Here is an 11,690-nt window from a genome sequence, read left to right as displayed (position 1 = left end):
CACACTCTAATTACATTATTCTAATCACAGAAATGAAGTGCTAATAATGTGCATATTTTCTATAGCGCTTAATGAGCACTCCACGAAGTGCAGCTGCTGCTGCTGCTGCAGTCGAGCAAAACACGGGGAATTAATGGCAGTCTGTCTGGTCGGGTGGGCAATTTGTTTATACTACAATCTTTGTACTAATAGCGAAACAAAGACCTGGTGATAAAACCACTGTAGCTACCTGCTTGTTCAGGCAACAGCAAAGTGGTGTCCCATCAGCGATGTCAACCAGTTGAAAGCACCTGTGTGAAGAGGACACAAGAGGAGGTAATGGAGACTAAAGCGATAATATTTCTGCTCTGCATACTCTCATCCTCCCTTCCAGCCTCTTTCCATACACACTGACTTTGTCCCTCACTGTCTCAGTCTCCACGCTGTCATTCTCCTCTAACTCTCTCGGTACCTCTTTCAGTCCCCATTTGTCACTCCCTCTTTCTTCCCTCCCTCTCTCGCTCTCCACTCAGTCGGTGAAGATGGATCACTCTGTGTCTGTCAGCAGTAGTATCACAGAATGAGAATGTATTGTCTGCTGTCTCAGATAATAAATGCTGCTATCTACGCTGCTGTTCCCAGTCATAATAGATGGCCCATATCTACACAGCTACTGTTTATGAGATTATCACAACCCTCTGCCGTCCCACAAGCCCCCAACAGGAGAGATGGAGAAATTACTTTATCGCTAGGGGGGCCCGAAAGTTATCATTTGTGAGGAATTCATCGAGTGGGAGCTTTGTGAATTGGCAGTTACTGCCAATTCTGCTGTGGCATCACACGCACTGAAAAGTGTGAGCACAGAAGCAGGAGAGGTTAAACTGTTCTGTGATTTCTCTTTTATGCAGCGGGAATCTGTGATGTGTTATATGAGAAAGGCCACCTGAAGGAGGGAGAAAGAGATTAGCATCAAACAAGACTCTCTCTGCTGTCTGTAGGGGTACATCACTATTTATCTTTTTTTTTTTATCTTGTTCAGATTTCTCTAAGCATGTACTTAGTTCATATAAGTAATTGCATATACAGAACTATATATAGTAGGGACACTGCTGAGGGCAGTATTAAGATATCTGGAGCTCTTTCCAACTGGCTTTTATGGCTGCTAATTCAAATCAGTGCAAGTCATGTGATAAATGAAGGTCTGGACAGCAGAAAGAATCAGTCACAGTCACTGGTCACAAGGTTGGCGGCCATTACAGTATGCGTGTTTGTATGTGTGTGCTGGTCACTGAGGGAGTCTGCTGACATTTGACCCCAGTCTTGACCACCTGACCCTTGCTTGACCTCGCTGTCTGGCTCAGACTGCAGAGCAGAGGGTCTTGATGGCTCAAGCTGCTGACTGATGGTTCTCCTCTCTTCTTTTGGCTAAAAGCCTCGACCTGTGCCTGTCCGCAACAGGACTGAGCAGGGTGAGCCAACCGGGGCAGCTCAACATGACCATCATGTCCAAAATACTGGGCAACTGGATCATGTGGGGCCTGTGATGGAGCCTGTTTGCTTTTCTCATGTCTTCATGTTCAGGTAGTCACCATGTATGGTCTTATTCCACAGTACAATACAAACGCTATAATAATTAACTAAATAATGTTATTATTGTTCATATCAAGCGAAAAAAAAACATTAAAGATATCCTGTCGATATCAACATCAAGACAGGTAGCATTAAGTCCTCTGACCGATATGCCGTGCATGTCCAGTAGTCTGACCAATAGCTCTAATTGGCCCAAGACCTGAACAAGGGCATTAATTGGCTGCTGGCCCGGTCCGCATGAGCAGAAGGAGCCGCTGGCTCAAAGCTGTGCCGCCTGCTCTGCTGCACATGGCTATTAATCTGAACTTCAGTGGAATTTTCCTGAATTTTATCTTCACACTAATCTAAAAAGTCAAATTTTTTAAAAGAAATGGGCACGTTTTATTTCTGCAATTTTTGTGAAATACATATCAGATAACATTCCTCATAAACCCAAAGCAAACGCAGGTGCTGAGACCAAGACTAATGATGTATGTTGTTTTTTTAGAAATAAAAAAGTAAGGTACTGTACTCTGTGTCTAGAACTTTAAGTACCGGTACTGCCAAAAGCTTGGAGTTGCATTGGAGATTAACTTATAAAGGTCATCTGTGCAGCATCTGGCTTCCAGCCTGTGTCTCTAAAAAGAAAGAGCCTTTATCTAGAGAAGATAGGAAAGATAGAGAGATAAACATCTTTCAGTCATGTTTAATGTTTTAATGAATTGGGTCTTGTTAAATTAAGCCAAATTCTACTCAGAAGGGAGGTATTTTTTGTATTTTGTCCAATTCAGCTAACTGGTTAACCAAAACTTTCCCACTGCAGGGCATCAAACATAATAATAATAATTTTTGTCAGAGATATGTGGCTTTGATGGTATGATACACAGTATGTTTTAAGGAGTGAAAATATCTTAACACTTAGACAGTAGTGGTGCGTTTTTAGGTTTGTTTAACATTGTTTCTACACACTGATAAGTCATTAGGCACCAAAACACTACTTGGTATCATATAAGAAAAGGAGGCTGGGGTTTTGCCTGTTAAGTGGTACTTTAACTTTTTTTTCAGTCACTGCTTGTTTGGGTTAAATATTTACAACTATTTGGTTAGTCAAGGAAAAGTCATGTTTGGGGTTAAAACTGACCCCGTTACTCACATGTTAGAAAGTTTACAGCTTAAATCTAGTGACATTTGCTGTGTGCACAGTACAGTGGGGCAAAAAAGTATTTAGTCAGCCACCGATTGTGCAAGTTCCCCCACTTAAAATGATGACAGAGGTCAGTAATTTGCACCAGAGGTACACTTCAACTGTGAGAGACAGAATGTGAAAAAAAAAATCCATGAATTCACATGGTAGGATTTGTAAAGAATTTATTCGTAAATTAGGGTGGAAAATAAGTATTTGGTCACCTCAAACAAGGAAAATCTCTGGCTCTCACAGACCTGTAACGTCTTCTGTAAGAAGCTTTTCTGTCCCCCACTCGTTACCTGTATGAATGGCACCTGTTTGAACTCATCACCTGTATAAAAGACACCTGTCCACAGCCTCAAACAGTCAGACTCCAAACTCCGCCATGGCCAAGACCAAAGAGCTTTCGAAGGACACCAGGAAAAGTATTGTAGACCTGCACCAGACTGGGAAGAGTGAATCTACAATAGGCAAGCAGCTTGGTGTGAAAAAATCAACTGTGGGAGCAATCATCGGAAAATGGAAGACATACAAGACCACTGATAATCTCCCTCGATCTGGGGCTCCACGCAAGATCTCATCCCGTGGGATCAAAATGATCATGAGAACGGTGAGCAAAGATCCCAGAACCACACGGGGGGACCTGGTGAATGACCTGCAGAGAGCTGGGACCAAAGTAACAAAGGTCACCATCAGTAACACACTACAACGGCAGGGAATCAAATCCCGCAGTGCCAGACGTGTTCCGCTGCTGAAGCCAGTGCATGTCCAGGCCCGTCTGAAGTTTGCCAGAGAGCACATGGATGATACAGCAGAGGACTGGGAGAATGTCATGTGGTCAGATGAAACCAAAGTAGAACTTTTTGGTATAAACTCAACTCGTCGTGTTTGGAGGAAGAAGAATACTGAGTTGCATCCCAAGAACACCATACCTACTGTGAAGCATGGGGGTGGAAACATCATGCTATGGGGCTGTTTTTCTGCCAAGGGGACAGGACGACTGATCCGTGTTAAGGACAGAATGAATGGGGCCATGTATCGTGAGATTTTGAGCCAAAACCTCCTTCCATCAGTGAGAACTTTGAAGATGAAACGAGGCTGGGTCTTCCAACATGACAATGATCCAAAACACACCGCCCAGGCAACAAAGGAGTGGCTCCGTAAGAAGCATTTGAAAGTCCTGGAGTGGCCTAGCCAGTCTCCAGACCTCAGCCCCATAGAAGATCTGTGGCGGGAGTTGAAAGTCTGTGTTGCTCGGCGACAGCCCCAAAACATCACTGCTCTCGAGAAGCTCTGCATGGAGGAATGGGCCAAAATACCAGCTACTGTGTGTGCAAACCTGGTAAAGACCTATAGTAAACGTTTGACCTCTGTTATTGCCAACAAAGGTTATGTTACAAAGTATTGAGTTGTATTTTTGTTATTGACCAAATACTTATTTTCCACCCTGATTTACGAATAAATTCTTTACAAATCCTACACAGCAAAATCTCCAGTGTTAAATTAACACTAGAGAGTGTCTATATGGGTCCACACCTCTGAGTGTTAAATACAACACTGTTGAGTGTTAAATACAACACTGTTGAGTGTTAAATTAACACTTTTGACAGTGTTATATGTTTAAAAGTAACCTAGTCAGTTTTGAAGATTAACAAAGACTAACACTGAGCAGTGCTGATTTTCTAACACTGGAATATTTCTAACATTTTGAGTTATTTTCCAGTGTTAGAAAATCAGCACTGCTCAGTGTTAGTCTTTGTTAATCTTCAAAACTGACTAGGTGTCATGTTTCGGCTGTGTGGCAGGCAGGAGAGGACCCAAACGCAAACTCACAGAGACAAAAGGTAAACTCAAAAAACACAGCTTTATTGCTGGCGTGGAGTGGGACACGAAAAACAATACAAAATAAACTAAACTGGGAAAACTAAAGCACAAGGAGCCACAGGGGAAAAAATCACACAGCTATGATGGAGACTACGACACTGACAAAGAGAAACACAGGGCTTAAATACACAGAGGGATAACGAGGGAATGAGACACAGAAGGAGGGCACAGCTGGGAGAAATCAGGACTGACGAGACAAGCAAAGCTAGAAACACTCACATGTGTTGTATTTAACACTCAGAGGTGTGGACCCATATAGACACTCTCTAGTGTTAATTTAACACTGGAGATTTTGCTGTGTACCATGTGGATTCATGGATTTTTTTTTTCACATTCTGTCTCTCACAGTTGAAGTGTACCTCTGGTGCAAATTACTGACCTCTGTCATCATTTTAGGTGGGGGAACTTGCACAATCGGTGGCTGACTAAATACTTTTTTGCCCCACTGTACATAACAGATGGACATGGGCACAGTGGCAAAGAAGTAAAGTCTTGTTGTGAAGTTTAAGCAGAGTGTTTTGATCATTGCCATGCTACTATTTTGAAACCAGGACATGTGATAGTTCACGCTGACGTCTATTCTAACATAGGACGTGTTATGAACAACTGATCGGATCGGCAAAGCGTGTTTCTGGAATATTATGTTTTTGTTGCTGCAAGCACTTTTTATGCAGTTTTTGCAAAGCTATATGTGGAAGGAAACCGTGACCGAAGACAAGCGGATGGCATAAGATGTAAGTACAACTCCTCCGGTTTCATATGCAAAAAAAATTATTGCGCTAGCTTACGTGGTGCAGTGCTACCGGGATTTAAAAATAGTTGCGCCAAACGGAGCGTGCCCGCTCCGACCGGTTTTAAAGGGTTAATGTGGGAAAATACAGCATCATGCTGAATTCAGTATGACTTGAAACACAGAGGGGGGAAACAGTTTATAGCATTTCCACATTGGCTTTTCAGAATTTGATGGTAAGTCCATCTTTTATATACAGTCTATGATTGTGATCATAGTCTTTATTGTACACTTCCTGAGTCACACTATGAAAAAACAGGCTTTACAAGTAAAAGTAAATTGAAATTCAAACTGAGGGGGAACAAAGTACAGAATGTTGATATGAATATGAGAGAAAATGACGTGATCTACCACAAACAGAATGACCTAATATTTATATTGTGAATAAGCAAACTGACATGAACAGGTCAACATCAGGGTACACATGTAATGAAGTGCCACACATAATAGAAAAAAAAAAGAATATATACTAGCTGCAGATGCAATTAGCAGCTATGGAGTTATTTGGATAGCAGCATATCTCGCTGTCTCCCATATCACTTCCTCCAGATGGAGACACCATATGTAGAGGAAGTCCTTTAGGAGTGTGTGGAGATGGTCTTTTGGTAATTCTAATCTGCTGTACAGTCATCATGTTTTTCTGTATGTGAATTCAGTTGATTCATTCAGTTCGTTTATTCATTATCAGCTTGAGATACAGTGCTTAATTTACACCATAAACTGAATCATAGAATTTTACAGCTAATTGGCCAACTGTTCCCATCAATCAATCGACAAATAGTTCTCTCAAATAATTTCAGAGTCCAAAGATATCACTCATGTCTTTAGCCAGAAGAAATATTTGCACACTTTTTGTGGGGTGGATGCATAAAAAGATAAGTGTCCTATAATGTGCAGTAACTTTGTTACTGGGAACTCACTGCCTACACAGCAAAATCCGAAGTGTTGATGTGAGTTAAAATTACTGGTGTTAAAAATTTCGAGTTGAAAAGTGTTGGTTTGAGAGTTACAGTAACACTAACGGTGCTGAAAAAGCTCTGTAGCCGGAGTTATTTCAAAGAGTCAATACTATAACACTCATTTGGAGTTGATTTCCACATCCGGGTTTTTCGCGCTCATGGGCATGAGGAGTCCGCCAGAGGTTTGCTGTCAAGATCGAGGAGGTTGTTCAGGTAAGAACTATACAACAAGACCTATGTTATTTTATCATTATTAAATATTGTAACTAACTAGCCTATAACATTATTTATCAGAAGCATGCAATATTTTCCTAATGTGGAGTGTATTCATCTGCGGTAAGAGATGGGATTCGTTAGCTTAGGTAGCTAAACTATCCTCTATAACCAGTTAATATTGCAGCGAAAATAAATGCGTGCTCAATATAATTCTCAATTCTAGTTAGTTCTAATGTCATAAGAGAAATGCTTTCCAGTGTTCAATGCTTATTAAATGAAACGAGGGAGGAGTTAGCTATCCTCTGGATATGTTAAATGTAATGTTAAAATTTGAATTTGTGGTAGCCTAGCTGGCAGCTAAGACAAATGCGTTTAGCCCACTGCTTTTAAGGGAAGCGAACATTCGCCTCAGAAATATCCTATTTAAAAGTGAACTAAACAATCACATGGAGACGTTCAAGTCAAGTTTTGGAAAGCGTCAAGATAGGCTAATTACACGTGCTACCAGCGAGTTTAGCAGTAGCCTAGCCTACAAATCTTTGAAGTGGCAGGGGGTTATGGAATTCTGTTAGATGTTAGTGACCAAGCAAGGCGCGCTGCGTTTGTGCATGGATTGCTTGCTAACGGTTAGGATATATCATACATGTTGTAGTAGGCCTAATCTAAGGGAACATTTTCCCCTTTTCTACAGTTTTAGTGAAATAGGCTACCATCCAGTGTTTAAGACAAAGCGGTATAACGACTGAGGGTCGTTGACGTCGCCTCCACTGATAATCCTAGCATGTCGTGTCACAAAACAACCACCACAAAGTAGCAACTAGCCAGACGGCTGTGCATGTGTCAGAAACTCCCGATATAAATGTAAGACTTGCACTCATTAATTTATAGTATAAGGGATATTTGTTGTCATAAGTGAAAGCGTGATGAAGGCAGGTGTGCGTTCAACAGGAAATTTTATGTGGATTATCATCCTGACATGGTTTAAACAGAGATGCTTTTCCCCAAGTAGGCTACAGCGATTTATTCGCAACATAGCAGAACTAAGTATCTAGCCTGCGTGCAGACGAGAAGATCGCCGTTGTCGTCTTATAAACATGTGGATGGGTGGATAATTCATTGGATGCTATTTCTGTGTACCCAAGGGGAAGCCAAATTATGTTCCTGAGGTTGAAGTGGTCTGTCACCCCTTCACAGATCATCACACAATGTATAGCCTAATATTTTCTTAAAGTTGTCCGGATTTGTTGCCACTTAAGCTATGGTTTAAATATATGGTAAAAAATATTCTGTGCCCCCTTCTCTCCACCAGGTGCTGTTGTAAGACATGTTGCTGAAAGTGAAATACCTCAATGTAAAGAAGTACATTAAATTGCACGCAGGATTCACTTATCTAGAATTCATCAGTGAAGGTAAGATAACCTGGCAGAACAAAATTTGTTGCACATGTATCAGTTCATCATGTTTGCATCTCATCTATTTAAAAAACGAATTAAATGTTAACACATTTTATTTTAATGTGTGACATTAAAAACAGTACAGAGCAGTAGGCCTAGGCCTATATTGTTGCTGCAGACTTGTCTAATTTAACCATTTTAAAGACAGGTAAAACAGCTGTTAATAAATATTAGCTAAATAAAAAAGTCAAAATTAGTTTTTAAAAAAGTTTTTCAGGCGTTTTAGGTGACATTATGCTTATCTTTTTGTAAAGCCAAAACCAAGTTTGGACTTCCGGATGCTGCTGACCTTGATATTTTCGATGAAACTGACACAGCTGTCGAAGAAGACATTTTTCTGGAGTTACTGGAGGCCCAACCAGACCTATGCCTGACAATACGTGAAAAGATTTCAGATGAAGGTAAATGTTATCATAACTTAAATTTTCATAGTATAGCCCACTCAATGTAGAGCCAAGTTCTTTTGCTCTTGATGCAGATGACATTGACCTGTCTTCATGCAATAGACATGACAGTGGACAGGGCTGGGTCATATTTGTATAGAATGTTGTCTGAACATGAACATTGAAATTGTGTTATTAATGGCATAGTGGAGTAGCCTAAAGAAAGTTAACCAAATCATCTCTCCCAAAGATTTTTGTCCTTTAGCTCATTCCACACCATCCTCCTCGGATACATTATCTTCCCTCACGGACACTATATCACTTTCATCAAGTGACAGTGACCTCAGGGAAAAGGGCATTCCTGCAGGCCGCAGTAGATCCAGCAAAGACAGTTCTGCACCAAATGTTTCTGTGTCAGAGGCTGCAAAAGAGGTAATTGAGAACAGAAAATGTCTTTTGTATTTTTGAGTTGACACCATTTATACTGTAGATTGTTATACAAATTGAAATTCAAAACATGGTGGTTCCCAACTTGCCCTGTATGAAAAAATGTTAGTAGAAGTTAGTGCTTCTTGCTAGATATGTCTTTCACAGGTTTGTTGACATTCCTCTAAACTTTCACCTTTACTGACAAACAAGTTTTTATTGTTATTATTTTCCCTTTTATATGAGCAGATGGTTAAAAATGCCTTGACTAGGAAACCTGGTGGAGAGGAAATTCTTGAAGAATACAATGCCGAAAATTCACTGAGCCACCGCACCCGGCGGCAGCTTGTTAACATATTGGCAAGTGATATGACTGAGAGACATGGGTAAGAGTAATAGTACCTAATAAAAAAGTAAAGATGGGCCATATGGAATATTCTTGTAATGTATACTGCAGTAAAGACACATACTTCTGATTTAACATTGTCAATTGTATTTCCTCTATAGCAGAATTCCCTCCCGTAAGCAAAAGGAGAAATATGCCCTTGGAATAATTACACTCTTTCCCTCATTGAAGGATCCATTTTCTCCAAACGGCTATGTAAGTCATGCAGTGATTGTAAAACAGCACATTATTTAGTTTTCATCATGGAATAATTACATCAGCTAAATGATTTAAAAGAAAAATCTTAATTCCTCTTTCGTAATAACTATTGTCATAAAACTGTATTGAAATTGTGGATGTTGTTTAACATGTATTGCACCTGTTACATGATAATAGTCCTTGGGTTTCTTTTTGCTGAATCTGCAAAGTCTGTAAGATCGCATTTGATGTTTATTTTTCATCTATGTTTAAATGTGACAGGAGCATTTCTACGACGGAGTGAAAGGCACTGGATATGTAGCGTGGCGCCTCAAAACCATGTCCAGGTCTACAACCAAACGGCCAGTGAAGGAAGTCCCAGTGCATCAAGAACAAGGGCCTAAGCGCAGAAGATTAGCAACCACATTGCCTCAGCAACTTGATGGAGATGCCTGCAAGGAGGCCATCTCATTTCTTGTTCACTCTCCTGATGAAGCAAGTGTATTTCAGAAGATGAAAATGACGTTCCAACATCGCCAGGATCTGGTGCATGATCCACAAAGAACTGCAGATGTCTTCAAAACATTTCCACGCTTTTTGGATGTCAAAGGACTAGTAAGTCAAATCACTTGATATTTTCAACTGTTAATCCTTTTTTTTTTGTTTTGCTGATGTGGATGGCAACAGTAAAAGATGTGATCATTGGTCATCCCAGTCAGGCTATATCCCATATTGGTCAAAATCACATTGCAATGTAAACAATGTTGAGCACTGTCTTTATGTCCTGTGTGTATGATGAACAGGTCAATCAAGACTTCCTGCTGCTGTTTGGTGCTGAAACAGCCACCAAGTTGCTTGAGAAGTGGGACATGTCATTCAAGCCAAAGGTTATTAAAGAAGCCAAACAGCTGACTCAGTCAACTGACCTGTGTCGTTTGATAAAAGCTGCTGAGAAACCAACAGAGAGTGATGCAAATGGTAGGCGTCGCACCATGCTTGTTTGATTTTAATAATATTTATTTTTACCTGTCATTTTGAAATTGTTTTATAAATTCAACCATACACAGACTGGGACAGTGACATGGCCTCTCTGCTGCTACTCCTTCAACTTTTGCCACCCACAGCTGGACGAAAGAGGAGAACGAAAATAAGTCAAACTGATGCAGCACACAAAATGGTGCACTTTCACAAGGTAAATATGTTGTCTCACTTTTTAAAATCCTACAAAACACTTTTTCAGTTTTTGCACTTTTTAGTTTTCCTCTCCATGAAGTATGTGTCTTAGTATTTTGTAATAAGTTAGCAAGGCACATAATGTCAAACTGAATGAATGGTTCATACTCAGCAAGTATAAGCTAGGCCTATATGTCAATATCTCATTTGTTTTTAGTCATGCTGCAGCATTGATGAACACTTGCAAGCAAGAGATGGTAAACAACCATACATCCTCGCTGTTGGTCGAACCCAGAACAGCATTGACACCTTCTACATCGCAGTGGACAAACAGCTCATCCCCTGCCAAGCCACCAGCTCACTCAGTGCTTTTGATGAACTTTTCAAATCCCACTACGTGTTCAACTTATCTTACGACGAGTCACTGGTTCATCTCTACAGTTTTGTGCAGACCACCATATTCAACATTGATGCCACCTCAACAGATGAGTCACCACGTGTTCGTGAGTTGCGTGCCAAAATGTTGAATGAGAACCATGTTTAAATGTTTTATCTGTCAAACTCTGCATAGCACCAGTCAGGCTTTGATAAGTCATTTGCGACTAGGTCACAGTTTTTATCCAAGCACCAAATTTAAGTTGGCTTGTTCACAAGATGGTTGCAGCCGTCAGTTCACTACATATTCTGGTTTAAAAAAACATTTAAATAGTGTTCATGATGAAGATTGTTGTCAAAGTGGTGATGCAGAACCCTCAGAGTCATTTCAAGCTGATTTTGACAGATTACAAGATACAGACATAGCAGTTGCAGGAACAAGTGTTACTCAGAGCCTAGAGGTTGGGTGTTCTGAAAACAATGGGTCAGGTCAAAGAATTAAAAAAAAATCTGAAGCAATTTGCACTAAAATTATTGGTAAACTCAATGGTAGTGGTTTGGCAAATAGTTTTGTGTCATCACTTGTTTGTGATTTGGAAGATTTTGCAGATGGACTGCACTGTGAGTTTAAACATAAAGTACTGAACGTTGTGCCAACAGAAAATCCTGTTAGATCTCCAGTGGAAAAATGTCTTGAGACTTTTGACAATCCA

At 40.4% G+C, this 11,690-nt stretch overlaps 1 protein-coding gene across 1 annotated transcript; it reads left to right on the top strand.

Moving 5' to 3' along the window:
* The first annotated feature begins 7,907 nt into the window (after positions 1–7,907).
* Positions 7,908–11,230, top strand: LOC146623117 (uncharacterized). Its single transcript, XM_085365692.1, has 9 exons — positions 7,908–7,992; positions 8,292–8,438; positions 8,671–8,852; positions 9,096–9,232; positions 9,354–9,447; positions 9,712–10,044; positions 10,233–10,407; positions 10,497–10,621; positions 10,820–11,230. The coding sequence occupies exons 1-9, from the start codon at positions 7,908–7,910 to the stop codon at positions 11,144–11,146; spliced, it is 1,605 nt and encodes a 534-aa protein (XP_085221818.1). The 3' UTR covers positions 11,147–11,230.
* The last annotated feature ends 460 nt before the right edge of the window (positions 11,231–11,690 follow it).

The sequence above is a fragment of the Diplotaxodon limnothrissa genome, linkage group LG11 (genome assembly GCF_057381915.1).
Source record: "Diplotaxodon limnothrissa isolate DT_005_m linkage group LG11, D_limnothrissa_male_GT1.1, whole genome shotgun sequence".
NCBI lineage: Eukaryota > Metazoa > Chordata > Actinopteri > Cichliformes > Cichlidae > Diplotaxodon > Diplotaxodon limnothrissa.
Note: the sequence above shows the minus strand (reverse complement) of the source record. Positions and strands in the feature narration are given on the sequence as shown.